Source organism: Babylonia areolata, chromosome 35 (assembly GCF_041734735.1).
Source record: "Babylonia areolata isolate BAREFJ2019XMU chromosome 35, ASM4173473v1, whole genome shotgun sequence".
NCBI lineage: Eukaryota > Metazoa > Mollusca > Gastropoda > Neogastropoda > Buccinidae > Babylonia > Babylonia areolata.
Genome location: NC_134910.1, coordinates 26691641 through 26709140, shown reverse-complemented (window position 1 = coordinate 26709140; position 17500 = coordinate 26691641). Strand labels below are relative to the sequence as shown.

Genomic DNA, 17500 nt, shown 5'->3' with positions numbered 1-17500 from the left:
TGCCGTGTGTGTGTGTGAGCGTGCGTGTCTGTGTGTGTGTGTGTGTGTGTGTGTGTGTGCCGTGTGTGTGTGTGTGTGTGTGTGTGTGTGTGTGAGCGTGTGTGTGTGTGTGTGTGTGTGTGTGTGTGTGTGCCGTGTGTGTGTGTGTGTGTGTGTGTGTGTGTGTGTGTGTGTGAGCGTGTGTGTGTGTGTGTGTGTGAGCGTGTGTGTGTGTGTGTGTGTGTGTGTGTGTGTGTGTGTGTTTTATCTTCAGTTTAACGTCTATTCACTGTAAGTGTTTTTAGACGAACAGGAGTAAGGAAGTGGATAAAGGAAAGGGAATGCATGTGAATATTAGTGTAAAAAATATTCATGTTATGTGTCAGAGGAAAAGTATATTATAAGAAAAAGGTCTAAAGAGATCGTGGTGTGTATTGAATGAGGTGTCATGGGAAGGAGAATATGTGTGTGTGTGTGTGTGTGTGTGTGTGTGTGTGTGAGCGTGCGTGTCTGTGTGTGTGTGTGAGAGAGAGATATACGGATACGGATAGTTTATTCAATAAAGGCCATGGCCCCTCATGAAGGGGGTACAGTGAATCAATATTCAAAATCAAAACCTTACAAATTACAGAAGTGAATGATAAACTGCAAATGATAATCCACAAATTGGATAATGCACAACTAATACTAATTAACTACATAATACACTGCGAAACTTAAAAGCCTTATATAAGTAAATAGCAAACTGTTTTATAATAGTTTCGTTAGTTGATGACATAAGCATGGCAAGTCGAAATAAAGTAGGGTGTCTATAGTACTTTTGTGGAATCCACTCATGTCTAAGGTCATTCAAAGCAGGGCAACACAACACAAAGTGAAGTTCGGTTTCTTCAGCACGTCTGCATAAAGGACAACTAAGAGTGAGAGAGAGAGAGAGAGAGAGAGAGAGAGAGAGAGAGAGAGAGAGAGAGCGAAGGTGTTGTAGTTTTTGTGTGTCTGTGTATACATCATACCATTATATAAACAGACAATTAATAAATGTGCAAGGTCCCGATAGAACAACAAAACTGCAGACACCCTCCCCCCCTCCCCCCACCCACCCAGTAGCTCAAGGAGGCGTCACTGCGTTCGGACAAATCTATATACGCTACACCACATCTGCCAAGCAGATGCCTGACCAGCAGCGGCGTAACCCAACGCGCTTAGTCAGGCCTTGAGAAAAAAAAAAAGAAAAAGAAGAAAAAAAGAGGTAAATGAATATCTAAATATATAATTATCTGTATCAAAATCTCTCTCTCTCTCTCTCTCTCTCTCTCTCTCTCTCTCTATATATATATATATATATATATATATATATATATATATATATATAAAAGAAAAAATGATGATAATAATAATAATGATGATGGTGATAATAATACTAATAACAATAATAAAAATGATGATGATGATGATGATAATAATAATAATAATAATGTTATTATCATCATCATCATCATCATCATCATAGTATTAATAAAAATAATAATAGTAATAATAATAATAATATCATCATCATTATTATTATTATTATTATTACATTATATCATAAAAGACCACCACCACACACAATAAGCGATACCAACAAAGTTTTTTCCTTTTTTTTTTTCTTTTTTTTTTACCCCCTCGTTGTTTTTTTCAGATCTGCAGACGGTCAGCGCTTCAGCAAACACGTGACGGTGACTGGTGGACCTACTGGCGAAAAAGACACCTCCAATATGGCGTCCACGCACTCAGGTGTCCTCTGTGTTACTGTGACACTTCTGTGTCTTCTGTACACAGTGACAGTGTCACGATGTGTGTTGTAAAACTCTGGAAGTTTTTATTTTTATTTATTTATTTTTTTTTAACTTTTGACTGAACAGCTTAAAGCCGTGACTAGTTTTGGTTGTAGTTTTTTAGTTTTATTTTTATTTTCATTAACCTTGACTTGAAGTAAATGAATTTAAACGTGGTGATAGTCTACACAGTGACAGTGTCACGATGTGTGTTTTAAAACTCTGGAAGTTTGTTGTTTTGTTTTTTTTCCTTAACTTTTGACTGAACAGCTTAAAGCCGTGACTAGTTTTGGTTGTAGTTTTTTATTTTTATTTTTATTTTCATTAAGTAAATGAATTTAAACTTGGTGATAGCCTACACAGTGACAGTGTCACGATGTGTGTTTTAAAACTCTGGAATTTTTTTTTTTTTTTTTTTTTAACTTTTGACTGAACAGCTTAAAGCCGTGACTAGTTTTGGTTGTAGTTTTTTTGTTTGTTTTTTTAATTTTAATTACCTTTGACTTGAAGTAAATGAATTTAAACGTGGCGATAGCCTACACAGTGACAGTGTCACGATGTGTGTTTTAAAACTCTGGAAGTTTGTTGTTTTGTTTTTTTTTTTTTAACTTTTGACTGAACAGCTTAAAGCCGTGACTAGTTTTGGTTGTAGTTTTTTTTGTTTTTTTGTTGTTGTTTTTTTACCTTTGACTTGAAGTAAATGAATTTAAACGTGGCGATAGCGTACACAGTGACAGTGTCACGATGTGTGTTTTAAAACTGTGGAAGTTGTTGGAGGTTTTTTGTTTTTTCTTCTTAACTTTTGACTGAACAGCTTAAAGCCGTGACTAGTTTTGGTTGTAGGGTGTTTTTTTTTAGTTTTTTTTTAATAATTACCTTTGACTTGTAAATGAATTTAAACGTGGTGATAGCCTACACAGTGACAGTGTCACGATGTGTGTTTTAAAACTCTGGAAGTTTTTTTTTTTTTTTTTTTTTTTTTAACTTTTGACTGAACAGCTTAAAGCCGTGACTAGTTTTGGTTGTAGTTTTTTATTTTTATTTTTATTTTCATTACCCTTGACTTGAAGTAAATGAATTTAAACGTGGTGATAGTCTACACAGTGACAGTGTCACGATGTGTGTTTTAAAACTCTGGAAGTTTTTTTTGGTTGTTTGTTTGTTTTTTTTTTTGTTTGTTTTTTAACTTTTGACTGAACAGCTTAAAGCCGTGACTAGTTTTGGTTGTAGTTTTTTTTTTTTTGTTTTTTTTTTCTTTAACCTTGACTTGAAGTAAATGAATTTAAACGTGGTGATAGTCTACACAGTGACAGTGTCACGATGTGTGTTGTAAAACTCTGAAAGTTTTGTTTTTTTTTTTCTTTTGACTGAACAGCTTAAAAACGTAACTAGTTTTGGTTGTAGTTTTTTTTGTTTTTTTTTTTATTTTTCATTAACCTTGACTTGAAGTAAATGAATTTAAACGTGGTGATAGTCTACACAGTGACAGTGTCACGATGTGTGTTGTAAAACTCTGAAAGGTTTGTTGTTTTTTTCTTAACTTTTGACTGAACAGCTTAAAAACCGTGACTAGTTTTGGTTGTAGTTTTTTTGTTTTTTTTTTAATTTTTTTCTTTACCTTGACTTGAAGTAAATGAATTTAAACGTGGTGATAGCTTACACAGTGACAGTGTCACGATGTGTGTTTTAAAACTGGAAGCCGTGACTAGTTTCGGTTGTAGGTTTTTTATTTTTATTTTTATTTCCATTAGCCTTGACTTGAAGTAAATGAATTTAAATGTGGCGATAGCCTACACAGTGACAGTGTCACGATGTGTGGTTTTTTTTTGTTTTGTTTTTTTGTGTTTTTTTAACTTTTGACTGAACAGCTTAAAGCCGTGACTAGTTTTTATTTTTATTTTTATTTTCATTACCCTTGACTTGAAGTAAATGAATTTCAACGTGGCGATATCCTACACAGTGACAGTCTCATGATGTGTGTTTTAAAACTCTGGAAGTTTTTTTGTTTTTGTTTTTTTTAAAACGTTTGACTGAACAGCTTAAAGCCGTGACTAGTTTTGGTTGTAGTTTTTTTGTTTTATTTTTATTTTATTTTCATTACCCTTGACTTGAAGTAAATGAATGTAAATGTGGCTATAGCCTTTCAGATGGCCTTAGTGGTCGGCGGGGCTCTAAGCACCATGATTTGATTTGATTAGAAGATGTGTGTCATAGATGATTGTCTTTGGTTTGAAAGTCACCATATTTGATTGATTGTCTACGGTATGTTTGTGTGTGTTTTTTAAGGTGTTTTTAAGATTTTTTTTAATCTGTTGTTGTTGATGACAAAAAGTCCAAAAGCCGTGAAAGTTCTGTTATTAATTGTTTTGTTTTACTGTCGTCACTATGTATGTAATGATTGTCTTTGTTTTTATCATCATGTTTTTTTGTGTGTTTTTTTTCCTTATTTTAGGTGGTGGTTGTTGTTGTTGTTGTTGTTGTTGTTGTTGCTTTTTCCAAATAAAAGGAAGTTGTGTTTTTGATCATTCTGTGTCACCATTCAGTGTGTCGGTTGATGTGGTAGTTAACACCGTAGTGCGCGCGCGCGTGTATGTGCGTGTGCGTGTGTGTGTATACTTTGTTTCCGTTTTAACTCTCTCCATACGAACGGCGAAAGAGACGACGTTAACAGCGTTTCACCCCAGTTACCATCATCAAAATATTGCAAGCGGAAGGCTCTTATACTGAAGAGGTGAATGTTGACAAAGAATACCATAATTCTGACGACGGAAGCTAAAGGTTGGGTCATTCAGACACCCACTGGACATCCGAGGGGTCTGCGTAGAGGAGAAGAGAGGACTGGCCGTACTGAGTGAGTTAAAGATATTTAGTAAACGAACTACGAAAGGAGGTTGTGTTGTCACAGGCCTGGTTTTAACTCACTCAGTACGGCCAGTCCTCTCTTCTCCTCTACACAGACCCCTCGGATGTCCAGTGGGTGTCTGAATGACCCACCCTTTAGCTTCCGTCGTCAAAATTGTGATATTCTTTGTCAACATTCACGTCTTCAGTATAAGAGCCTTCCGCTTGTAATATTTTGATGATGGTAATTGGGGTGAAACGCTGTTAACGTCGTCCCTTTCGCCGTTCGTATGGAAAGAGTTAAGAAGAGTAAAAATCGTAATAAGAGTACAAGAAGAAGAAGAAGAAGAATATTGATAGCACAACAATTATTATTATTATTTTTGTTTTTTAAGAAATGGACCGAAAAGCTCGTAATTTTTTGTGCAGCGACAAATCAAAGGGCTTTGACTCCAGATAAGATAACTGTTCATTCCCACGCAGATTTTTGATTCTGAGAGACGAAAGATAAAACTTTAAAACAAATACACACAGAAAGATGGAAAGTTAGGGAAACTGCAGGGTGGAAAGAGAGATATATCGGGGATATGATGGGGGGTTTGGGGGCGGGGGGAGGGCACTACGTTCGAAAGAGGTAAAGGTTTCAAAAGGCCGGGCTTGACAGATAGTTAGTGTAGATTCTATATGAGATGTGTGTGTGTGTGTGTGTGATAGTCAGTCGTGTCCGACAATGACCATCAGAACAGCAGAGGAGGCAACTGCTGTTCCGACTATTTGGGCTAGAATTTGATCATAGCAGAGAGTGTCTCGCCCAAGGTGGGACAGGCAATGTTTTTTGAAGGTGGTTGGGCAATGGTGTTGTTTACTAATTATTTCTGGGAGTGAGTTCCAGAGGGTGGCACCTAAGTAGACCAAACTGGGAGAGCGACAGTAGTAAATGATAGTCAGTCGCGTCCGACTATGACCATCAGAACAGCAGAGGAGGCAACTGCTGTTTCCGACTATTTGGGCTAGAATTTGATTATAGTGGAGAGTGTCTTGCCCCAAGTTACATCCCCACTCTCTCGGCCAAGAGCGTTTTAGGACAGTCGGCGTTGGGATGGCTCCCAAAAGGCCAGCTAGCCCACAAGGCTGCAGCACTAAGAGACAGAGCAATTTTGCCGCCTAGTTTGAGAGTCATAGTCCTTCACAAAAGACTAAGCTGTAAATGGTTTCCCATTGACTGGAGAAACCATTGATAATACAGCTCTCACTTTGCTGTTGGCCCAAATGTAAACTTATGTCAGTCTGTGATATAAGCCGAGTGTTGGGCCTAGATGGGGTGTACTATATAAGCCTGCATTTTATTATCATTATTATTAATGATGACCATCATCATCATCATCATTATGATAGAGAAAATAATGATACAGATAATGATAATGATAATATCATTTATTTTCAGTCTAATAATCATCGTCTTTGATCGAACAGACTATAAATGAATAAACGATAACCGATCTTTATCATCATCATCATTATTATTAGTATTAGTTTTTTAATGTGAAGGCTTGGCAGGTTGGTTGGTTGATTGATCTGTCGTCTGGTAATGATTCTGAAACAAAAAACAAAAAAAAAGAGAGAAGAAAATTTTTTTTTCTCTTTTCTTTCTCGTCGTTGTTGTTGCTGTTACTTATATAATATTTGTTTAACTCACTCAGTACGGCCAGTCCTCTCTTCTCCTCTACACAGACCCCTCGGATGTCCAGTGGGTGTCTCAATGACCCAACCTTTAGCTTCCGTCGTCAGAACTGTGGTATTCTTTGTCAACATTCACCTCTTCAGTATAAGAGCGTTCCGCTTGCAATATTTTGATGGTGGTAATTGGGGTGAAAGGCTGTTAACGTCGTCTCTTTCGCCGTTCGTATGGAGAGAGTTAATCATTTATTATCTTTTTTGCAGACGTGGTGTAGCGTATATGGATATGTTCTGAGCGCAGTGTTTCCTACTTGAGTTACTGATACTTATAACTGTTACTGTTAGGAAACACGAACTGGATTGATAATGTTGCGCTTTGCTTGTTGAAAAAACACAGTCCCTTCATCTCTTCCTTCAGGTATCAGTGTCAGTATCAGTAGCTCAAGGAGGCGTCACTGCGTTCGGTCAAAATCCATATACGCTACACCACATCTGCCAAGCAGATGCCTGACCAGCAGCGTAACCCAACGCGCTTAGTCAGGTCTTGAGAAAAAATGAATAAAATAAATAAATAAAATAACAAAACTTAAAAAAAGAAATAATAAATAAATAAAATAGGGGAAAAAAATAACAAGACTTAAAGATAAATAAATGAATAAATAAATAATCGATAAATACATAAACATACTACTACTTATAATAATAATATTTATAAGGCGCAAAATCTTGATGAAGTCAACTGTAAGTGCGCGCACACACACACACAAACACACACACACACACACACACACACACACACACACACACACAAAGACAACAATGATGCTAAAATAAGCAAATAAATGTAAAATATGCAGACATACGTTCACACACACACACACACACACACACACACACACACACACATATGCATAACAGATATGCAATAAACATGCAGTTTCACAGACATGAAAGCACAATCAAAATTAATACACATAAACGTACAGGAGCACCAACACACACACACACACACACACACACACACACACACACAAAAGAGAGAGAGGGGGAGGGAGGGAAGGAGGAAAGGACATAGACAAGGATATTGAGAATACATCATTTGTTTTTCAGTCTCAGTAATTTCAAGGATTCGTAGAACTTAGCTCTGATATCAGATGTTTATGATAATAGTCTTTTGAAGACACTGAGACTGGAGTTTATAGTAAGTGTAGATGAAATAGTATTCCATAAATATCCACCAGAGTATGTGAGATAAGTTTTATAAAGATCAATTCTTGGCTGAGACAAGGTTATTTTATGTGTGGCAGTGATTATTTACCGAGAAAATTACTTATGAGAGATGGTGGGACATAACCTGATAATATTTTGAACATAAATATGGTTTTATTATATTTAAGTTTAATTTTCATTGGCAATATATCAAGTTCTTGTAATCAGAAACAGATAAAGAGGAAGACTTTAGAATAACTAAATTAAGAGCACACCTATGAAGACTTAGGAGTAGTTTTAGGATGTTATCACTCGCTGAATCCCAGACAGTTGAGGCATAGTTTATATAAGATTCAATGTAGGCGTGGAAAAATATTTTTCGAGTATGTAAATTTAAAAAATGTTTTATTTTAGAAAGTTGATATACCTTTTTGGAAACAGTTTTACATAGCATAGATATGGGTCAGACCAGGTCAAGTTGTTATCAATAATCACACCAAAAGCCTTGTGACTGTCTACTTCTTCAATGATTTTGCCATTTATATAAAGAGAAGATGAATTTGATGTAAAAGTTTGACGCTTCTGTCTGGTTGTAATTGACATGTATTTAGTTTTCTGTGGATGCAAACTTATGTGTTTCAGTTCGGACCAATCAATTAATTGATTAATACTTACCTGCAATGTTCTTGAAACTTCATAGTTTAGAATTGTTAACGTGAAATGTCGTATCGTCAGCTAACAGTTCACAAAAAACAGTGATAAATAAAGGTAAATCGTTTGTATAAATAGAAACAATATCGGTCCTAACACAGAACCCTGAGGAACACCATATTCAACAGGTAAGAGAGCAGATTATTTTCCATACATCATCACTAGTTGTTTCCTATCAGATAAAAATGAGTGCAAGAGATCTAAATTATTGTTTGATAAGCCATAAATTCAGTTTTTTTTCAGAAGTGCATGATCAATCACATCAAAGGCTTTTGCGAAGTCAACAAATAGAACTCCAGTAAAGTTATTATTATTTGTATTAATCAGCCACTTATCAGCTAAGGATGTTAGTGCAGTGTGACATGAATGATTAGGTCTGAAACCAGACTGACTTGGATGAAAGAGATAAAGGAGCTAAAATGATTATAAATATGTTCTTTAATGTGGTTTTTCTAGTCGTTTTGACAAAGTAGATGAGATTGAAATTGGACTGTAATTTGAAGGCTCTGTTTGATCTTCTGACTTGTACAGCGGGATGACTTTTGCCAGTTTAAATGCCTTGGGAAACTGATTTTTCGTTATACGTAAATTGTAAATGTAAGTAAGGGTTTCAGAAATAACTGGAGACACACACAAACAGAGAGAGAGAGAGAGAGAGAGAGAGAGAGAGAGAGAGTTTTACAGACCCCGAAACACACACACACACACACACACACACACACACACACGAATGCGATCAAACATTTATTTTTCTCCACAGAGAGAAGACCTTCATCAAAAACATACCAAGGGGAAAAAGAACAAAGTGCAACACTGCTGCTGGATCACTGAACATTCTCCGCTAGTGTTTCTGAATCATTTGATGGTAATGTTTTTGTGTGTGTTTTTTTTATGATTGTTGATGATCACAGGCCTCGACTAGGAAAATTGAAGCTCTTGATGTTGTGTCAAAACATTTCCATCAACACAAAAAAGGTGTAGATTTTGTAGATTTTATCTTTTTATAACTTCAACCGATTGAAGCTCTTGATGTTGTGTCAAAACGTTTCCATCAACACAAAAAAAGGTGTAAGTTTTGTTGATTTTATCTTTTTATAACTTCAAACGATTGAAGCTTTTGATGTTGTGTCAAAACATTTCCATCAACACAAAAAAGGTGTAGATTTTGTAGATTTTATCTTTTTATAACTTCAACCGATTGAAGCTCTTGATGTTGTGTCAAAACGTTTCCATCAAACACACAAAAAAGGTGTAAGTTTTGTTGATTTTATCTTTTTATAACTTCAACCGATTGAAGCTCTTGATGTTGTGTCAAAACGTTTCCATCAACACAAAAAAGGTGTAGATTTTGTTGATTTTATCTTTTTAAAACTTCAACCGATTGAAGCTCTTGATGTTGTGTCAAAACGTTTCCATCAACACAAAAAAGGTGTAGATTTTGTTGATTTTATCTTTTTATAACTTCAACTGATTGAAGCTCTTGATGTTGTGTCAAAACGTTTCCATCAACACAAAAAAGGTGTAGATTTTGTTGATTTTATCCTTTTATAACTTCAACCGATTGAAGCTCTTGATGTTGTGTCAAAACGTTTCCATCAACACAAAAAAGGTGTAGATTTTGTTGATTTTATCTTTTTAAAACTTCAACCGATTGAAGCTCTTGATGTTGTGTCAAAACGTTTCCATCAACACAAAAAAGGTGTAGATTTTGTTGATTTTATCTTTTTATAACTTCAACTGATTGAAGCTCTTGATGTTGTGTCAAAACATTTCCATCAAACACACAAAAAAGGTGTAGGTTTTGTTGATTTTATCTTTTTATAACTTCAACCGATTGAAGCTCTTGATGTTGTGTCAAAACGTTTCCATCAACACAAAAAAGGTGTAGATTTTGTTGATTTTATCCTTTTATAACTTCAACCGATTGAAGCTCTTGATGTTGTGTCAAAACGTTTCCATCAACACAAAAAAGGTGTAGATTTTGTTGATTTTATCTTTTTAAAACTTCAACCGATTGAAGCTCTTGATGTTGTGTCGAAACGTTTCCATCAACACAAAAAAGGTGTAGATTTTGTTGATTTTATCTTTTTATAACTTCAACCGATTGAAGCTCTTGATGTTGTGTCAAAACGTTTCCATCAAACACACAAAAAAGGTGTAGGTTTTGTTGATTTTATCTTTTTATAACTTCAACCGATTGAAGCTCTTGATGTTGTGTCAAAACGTTTCCATCAAACACACAAAAAAGGTGTAGATTTTGTTGATTTTATCTTTTTATAACTTCAACCGATTGAAGCTCTTGATGTTGTGTCAAAACGTTTCCATCAACACAAAAAAGGTGTAGATTTTGTTGATTTTATCTTTTTATAACTTCAAACGATTGAAGCTCCTCATGTTGTGTCAAAACATTTCCATCAACACAAAAAAGGTGTAGATTTTGTTGATTTTATCTTTTTATAACTTCAACCGATTGAAGCTCTTGATGTTGTGTCAAAACGTTTCCATCAACACAAAAAAGGTGTAGATTTTGTTGATTTTATCTTTTTATAACTTCAACCGATTGAAGCTCTTGATGTTGTGTCAAAACGTTTCCATCAACACAAAAAAGGTGTAGATTTTGTTGATTTTATCTTTTTATAACTTCAACCGATTGAAGCTCTTGATGTTGTGTCAAAACGTTTCCATCAAACACACAAAAAAGGTGTAGATTTTGATGTTTTTGTCTTTTTATAACTTCAACCGATTCATGAAAATCAAGAGATTTTATCTAAGGAGACAAACTTTTCCAAGGGGAAGACTTTTTTCCCAAGTGATTCCATTCCGTTCCAACAGAACGATACCATGATTAATAAAGAAACAATAACAACAACAACAAAACAACAACAAAGGTGCCGTTGTGAATAATTCCCCCAACAGACTATCAATCACAAGCAGCAACAACAACGGTTGCGCAAGCTAACAAGACTTCTCTTCGCTGTGAAATCAACACCATCATAGAATAAAACATCTGACAGAGATGGTAGTTAACAGTTTATAGGGCGTCCGCCAATCGTTTGCCGTCGTCGTCGTTTCGGTGTACCAGCCTGTACATACCCCCGTTGTGTGTGTGTGTGTGTGTGTGTGTGTGTGTGTTTTAACCCTGGGGTAAAATGTGGCATGTCAGGGAGCGAGGAGAGGAGGCAGAGGAGAAGAAATGATGGAAGTACAACATCAGAGTGGACAGGTCTGATAACTCTGAGTGAGCCACTCAGAAGGACAGACAACCGCGAAGGGATGGAGGAGGCTGGTTGCCAAATGTGTGGTGCCCCCACGGTCTAGATAGGGACAGATAGATAGATAGATAGATAGATAGATGACCATTAAGGAGAAGCGTGAGCGAAGGAAAAGCAGGCTCAACTTCTGGAGACGTTTTCCCTCGCAACACCTGTGGGAAGTGCTGCGCATCCCAGATTCGGCCTCTTCTCCCATAATTATGAGGACACAAACCAACAGATAAGCCTGCCTGCCTACTCATCCGTCGGACCGGAGACTCCATCATCGTAGATACATAGAGAAACACTTAGAAAGACGGTAATATTCCTCGAGAGGGGAAAGAAGTTATCGATCTTGTCAAGCTCCTGATGACTCCAGGAGAGAGGGAGTGGGAGGGGGCATCATTCGAGGCTAGCCCCACAAATGACCCCGGGGTTGAAAAAAAAAAAGAAGCAAAGTGGAAAGGGGGCGGGGGGTAGTTACTTTGAGGTTGTTACCGAGCGCTATGAAGTTCGACTGGTTAGGAAGTAACGGGGCAATTCCGGAAGAGCGGTCTGCGACAATTCTCTGTGGCGTCCTGCACCTCATGACACATGTCCACATTGCCGTTGCAGCGATACTGCAGGCAGGACTTGAAGGTGGTGATCGGCTGGCTGATGCCGAAGCTCCCTGTGATGCACTTGCGCGAGCCTCTGCTGGCCAGGAGCCTGATGCAGGTGTTGATGGCCTTCCTCTTCTTGGCCAGCCCGCCACAGTTCCCGAACACCACCATTGCCTTGACGCAGTTCTCGTCCCTGGGTGGAGAAGGGAGGATGTGTTTAGTGTGGGTGTGGGTGTATATGTGTGTGTGTGTGTGTGTGTGTGTGTGTTTATATATGTGTGCATACGTGTGTGTGTGTGTGTGTGTGTATGTGTGTGTGTGTGTGTGTACGTGTGTGTGTGTGTGTGTGTGTGTGTGTGTGTAGTAGTAGTAGTAGTAGTCTTCAGTTTAACGTCTTCCACTTTAAGTGATACTAGACGGAAAAAAAGGGGGGTGGGGGTGGAGGGCGGGTGGTGGTGGTGGGAACAGTATTGGGCAGAGGGTGAAGAATGGTGTGTGTGTGCGCGTGTTTGCGCATGTGTGTGTGGTGGGGAAAGATACAGAGCATTGGAAAAAAATAAAACATTAAAAGGGGAGACATAGGCATAATATAGAAGGAAATGCTATATGTCGTAACAGTTGGTTTGTTTCTTTTTTTTTTTTTTTTCCAAAACTCACGTTTGCGCCACCGTTTTGTCATGACGTTTTTCAGTGTTTGTCGTCAGAGTTGTTTTTTGTTTGTTTTTTGTGTGTTTTTTTCCCCCCAACTCACGTTTGCGTCACCGTTTTGTCATGATTTTTTCAGTGTTTGTCGTCAGTTTTTGTTTTTTTGTGTTTTTTTTCAAAACTCACGTTTGCGTCACCGTTTTGTCATGACGTTTTTCAGTGTTTGTCGTCAGAGTTGTTTTTTTTTTTGTTTTTTTTTTCAAAACTCACGTTTGCGTCACCATATCGTCATGACATTTTTCAGTGTTTGTCGTCACAGTTGTTGTTTTTGTTTTTTTTTAACTCACGTTTGCGTCACCGTTCCGTCATGACGTTTTTCAGTTGTTTGTCGTCACAGTTTTGTTTAAACTCACGTTTGCGTGACCGTTTCGTCACTCAGAGTGTCAAAGAGAAGAATCTTTTTCTCCTCTCCCCTTTTGAACCCCAGTTCTTTTCCATGTATCTCCAAGGCGCTGGGTGACGTGTCATTTCCTGTCACATGATCACAGTTTCCGGTTAGAAATTTCCGCAGCAGTTTGATAACACCCCGACCCCCTTCCAACACCCACCCGTCTGTCTGGTTATCGGTTTGTCTGTTTGGTTGTTTATTTCTCAGTTGACGCGTTTGTGGGTGTATGTGTGAATGTGTGTCTTCATGTTTTACATTTATTTGCTTATTTATCATCATTGTCTTATTTATTTAATAATTTATTTATTTATTTATTTATTATTATTATTATTATTATTATTATTATTTTATTATTTTCGTCACTACTACCTTTTTTATATCATAATTATTATTTATTTATTTATGTAAGCTTATCTCTTTTTTTTTCTTTTCTTTTTTTTCTCAAGGCCTGACTAAGCGCGTTGGGTTACGCTGCTGGTCAGGCATCTGCTTGGCAGATGTGGTGTAGCGTATATGGATTTGTCCGAACGCAGTGACGCCTCCTTGAACTACTGAAACTGAAACTGAAACTGACGCGTTTGGTACACTCGCTTTGGCGTTTATTCTACATATAGTTTGTGTAATGCCTTTTTTGATAACCCTCTCATTACTGATGAAGCGCGATGGGGTTACGCTGCTGGTCAGGCATCTGCTTGGCAGATGTGGTGTAGCGTATATGGATTTGACCGAACGCAGTGACGCCTCCTTGAGCTGCTGATACTGAACACTAAGCATGCATTCTTTTGTAAACTGTTTGAAAAATAAAGGATAACAAGAGAGGCAAGGCCTTCAAGACTCACTTGTGATAAATTAAGTCCCCTAGCATTAATTACAGAGTAATTTCCCTTTTTTTACTATCTGCACCAAAACGTTTGCAAAATAAATAAAAATTCCATGCTTAGCAAAAGAAGTTCCTGTTTGAAAAAAAAAAAGATAATAATGACTCCTCTTGTTGCTGTGTCAGAATAAGAGGTCAAAGTGCCAAGTTTAGAGAATACAAAAAAATATAAATATAACAGTTAATGCAGTTTGCATATTATTACGCTTCTTTTTTATAATTTTTTTGTGCCCATCCCAGAGACGCAATATTGTTTTAAACAAGATGACTGGAAAGAAGTGAATTTTTCCTATTTTTATGCCAAATTTGGTGTCAACTGACAAAGTATTTGCAGAGAAAATGTCAATGTTTAAAGTTTACCACAGACACACGGACACACACGCACACACACACACAGACAACCGAACACCGGGTTAAAACATAGACTCACTTTGTTTACACAAGTGAGTCAAAAACCAATGACATAAAACAGACTCATGTAATTTGGAGACGTGATTGGTGCGCCATTGAATGACCACCACACAATGTTTCAATGCTAAAACGTCTGTAAACAGGAGGAGCTAAAAATGTGAGGTAGTTGAAAATGTAAACAGACGAAGTCTACAATGCTCATAGAAAAAAAGAAGATTGTATTCCACAAAAATCCCGTTGAATCCCACCAGGAGCCTCCGTACATTACAATAGAACTTACAATGTAACTTGCACGTGTCTGTGTGTGTGTGTGTGTTGTGTTGCGTTATGTTTTGTCACAACCGATTTACTGTGTGAACTTCAGGCTGCTATCTCCTGGAAGTGGAGCACACCCAGGGCTTTTTTTTTTCTGCATGTGAATGTATTTTGTTTCACAGGTCCTGTGATCACACACACACACACACACACACACATATATATATATATATATATATATATATATATGATAGTCACTCATGTCCGACTAAGACCAGCAGAGCAGCAGAGGAGGCAACTGCTGTTTCCGACTATTTGGGCTAGAATTTGATTATAGTGGAGAGTGTCTTGCCCAAGTACATCCCCACTCTCTCTCTCTCTCTCTCTCTCTCTCACACACACACACACACAAACCCCCCCCCCCCCCCCACCCCCCCCCCCCCCCCTACCCCCACCCCCCCCCCCACCCCCACACACACACACACTCCCCCCCCCCCCGCCCCCCCCAACCACCAACCCCCTTCCAGAAAACTTATACCCTACCACAGAAGCTGTCAGGATAGTTGGACTTCTCGGAGTACACGGCCCCATTGCAATCGATCTTGAAGCCGCTTCTCTCTCGGAAGTCCTTTTTGTTTCTGTAGCCATAGTACGTCACGAGGAAGGGGGCTCCGGACACTGAGATGGAAGCAGAGTGTTCCTCTGCGTCCTCTTTCTGAACGATCGTGAAGTCTGCTCCCGCCATGTTCTCGTGTTTCACCGTGAACAGATCCTTCGAGCTGTTCTTGAAATGCTGCAGAGCACATGCACAGACACACACACGCGCACAGACACACATGCACAGACACAGACATTGACACAGACAGACACAGGCACACACACACAGTCACTTGCACAGACATAGACACACACACGCACAGACATAGACACAGACACACACACGCAGGCACACACACACAGTCACATGCACAGACATAGACACAGACACACACATGCACAGACATAGACACACACACACAGGCACAGGCACACACACATGCACACACACACACACACACACACACACACACACACACATACACACACACGCATGAATGCACACATGCACACAGATATATATACACACACTCACCCAAATTACAAACTACTACTACTACTACTACTACTACTGCTGCTATTGCTACTACTACCACTACTGTGATTTGGCTGTAAAGTTACAATTACGGTATCATAAAGTGTTGCTTGGTGTTGGTAAATCTACCCCCACCTGCATGGTTTTCTGTGAGCTGGGACAATATCCCAATGATCTTCTAGCAAAAACACAGCACCGAGGAATCAACCTTTTTCTCTCTGACTTTCGATTCAATCACTCAATTGATTGTAGATGGCAAGAGTGGAATGCTCATGTGCAAGAAAGTGATAGATTTCATGTGTATTATCAGATCAACACTTTACATTGTGTCCCAACGTATTTATCCATGCATTTGGCAAAACATTTAAAATATGTCATGACAAGATTTAGGTTTGGGCTTCCAGATATTGCAATTCATCATTTTCGATACACACAGCATAGTGATCATGATCTTATTTGTCCATTGTGCACAAATGCAGAAGAAAAATTTCTGTGAACTAAGGTATAATTTCACACCCCAGAAATATTACTCTCAGCCTTCTATGTTTAAACTAGTTTTGCTTATGACGTCACGTCGTGAAGAAGAAGTCAGACAGTTCGCAACTTATCTATACAAAGCATTCAAAATCCGGTCATTTAGTTGTTCCTTATTATCAGTCTAGGTATTGTTTTGTTTTATTGTATCATATACTGTATGTCATAATGTTTTCGAAATAAGTTTACACACCACCCTTTCATAAGGGGCTAAGGCCTTTTTTGAATAAACCATCCGAATCCGAATCCGATTCAATCACTCGCAGATACTTCAATAAGTGTTCTCTGATCAGCAAAACACCTCAGACTTCCTTCTAAATCACTCTTAACAGAATCGTAAAAACTGCCACCAAGATTACCGGGGCTGATCTACCTTCTCTAGAAGACATATATTATAAGCGGCAACTCAAAAAAGCAAAATCAATCAGCCAGGACGAATCACATTCAGCTTTTGGGATTTTCGAGATGCTCCCCCTATGGTCGACGGTACAAAAGTATAAGGACGAAAACCAATTGCTTCGCCAATAGCTTTTTCCCCAAAGCAGTCAATGCCATGTCTCTCGAACAAATCCAGTGTGATAAATAGAATTGTGCAACCAACAACCATCTACCTGAATATCTAGTCATCAGCCCCATCCACATGTAATATGCAGCTTCTGTTCAAACATGTGTGTGTGTGTGTGGGGAGGGGGGGGCGTGCATGTGTGTGTGTGTGTGTGTGTGTGTGTGTGCAGTGCGTGCATGCCTGAGTATGCACAAGTTTTTATATTGATATGCACTTGTATGTATCTTATTTCTACTGTATCTGTGTTTGTGTATGATTTTCGGTTTATGTTCGTATCTTGTTATGTACTATCCCCCCCCCCCCCGCCCCCCCAATATTCCTTGTGACCCCGGTACACTTGGCAATAAAGACATATTCTGTTCTATTCTATCCTATTTGGATCTGGGTTTGTTGTTTTTTTAGAATGCCACAAAAACATGCACATCTACAGGGTCATAATCATCAAGTTTACTTTCTGAAATAGAAACAACATCACAGGAAGAAATGAACAGTTCAGTTTCAGTTTCAGTAGCTCAAGGAGGCGTCACTGCGTTCGGACAAATCCAT

The 17500-nt window shown here is 38.1% G+C and overlaps 2 protein-coding genes across 2 annotated transcripts in view; one reads left to right on the top strand and one right to left on the bottom strand.

Annotated features, from left to right (window-relative positions):
- Positions 1–2587, top strand: part of LOC143278061 (uncharacterized) — a 92557-nt gene extending 89970 nt beyond the window's left edge. Inside the window, exon 27 of the mRNA XM_076583078.1 lies at positions 1661–2587. Coding sequence (XP_076439193.1) covers positions 1661–1826 — 166 coding nt within the window. The 3' untranslated portion in view covers positions 1827–2587. The remainder of the gene's footprint in view (positions 1–1660) is intronic.
- Positions 2588–8965: 6378 nt separating this feature from the next.
- The window catches only part of LOC143277909 (uncharacterized), a 15610-nt gene continuing 7075 nt past the window's right edge, over positions 8966–17500 (bottom strand). Inside the window, exons 5-7 of the mRNA XM_076582879.1 lie at positions 15267–15516; positions 13146–13263; positions 8966–12280 (exon numbers count right to left, since the gene is read on the bottom strand). Coding sequence (XP_076438994.1) covers positions 12007–12280; positions 13146–13263; positions 15267–15516 — 642 coding nt within the window. The 3' untranslated portion in view covers positions 8966–12006. The remainder of the gene's footprint in view (positions 12281–13145; positions 13264–15266; positions 15517–17500) is intronic.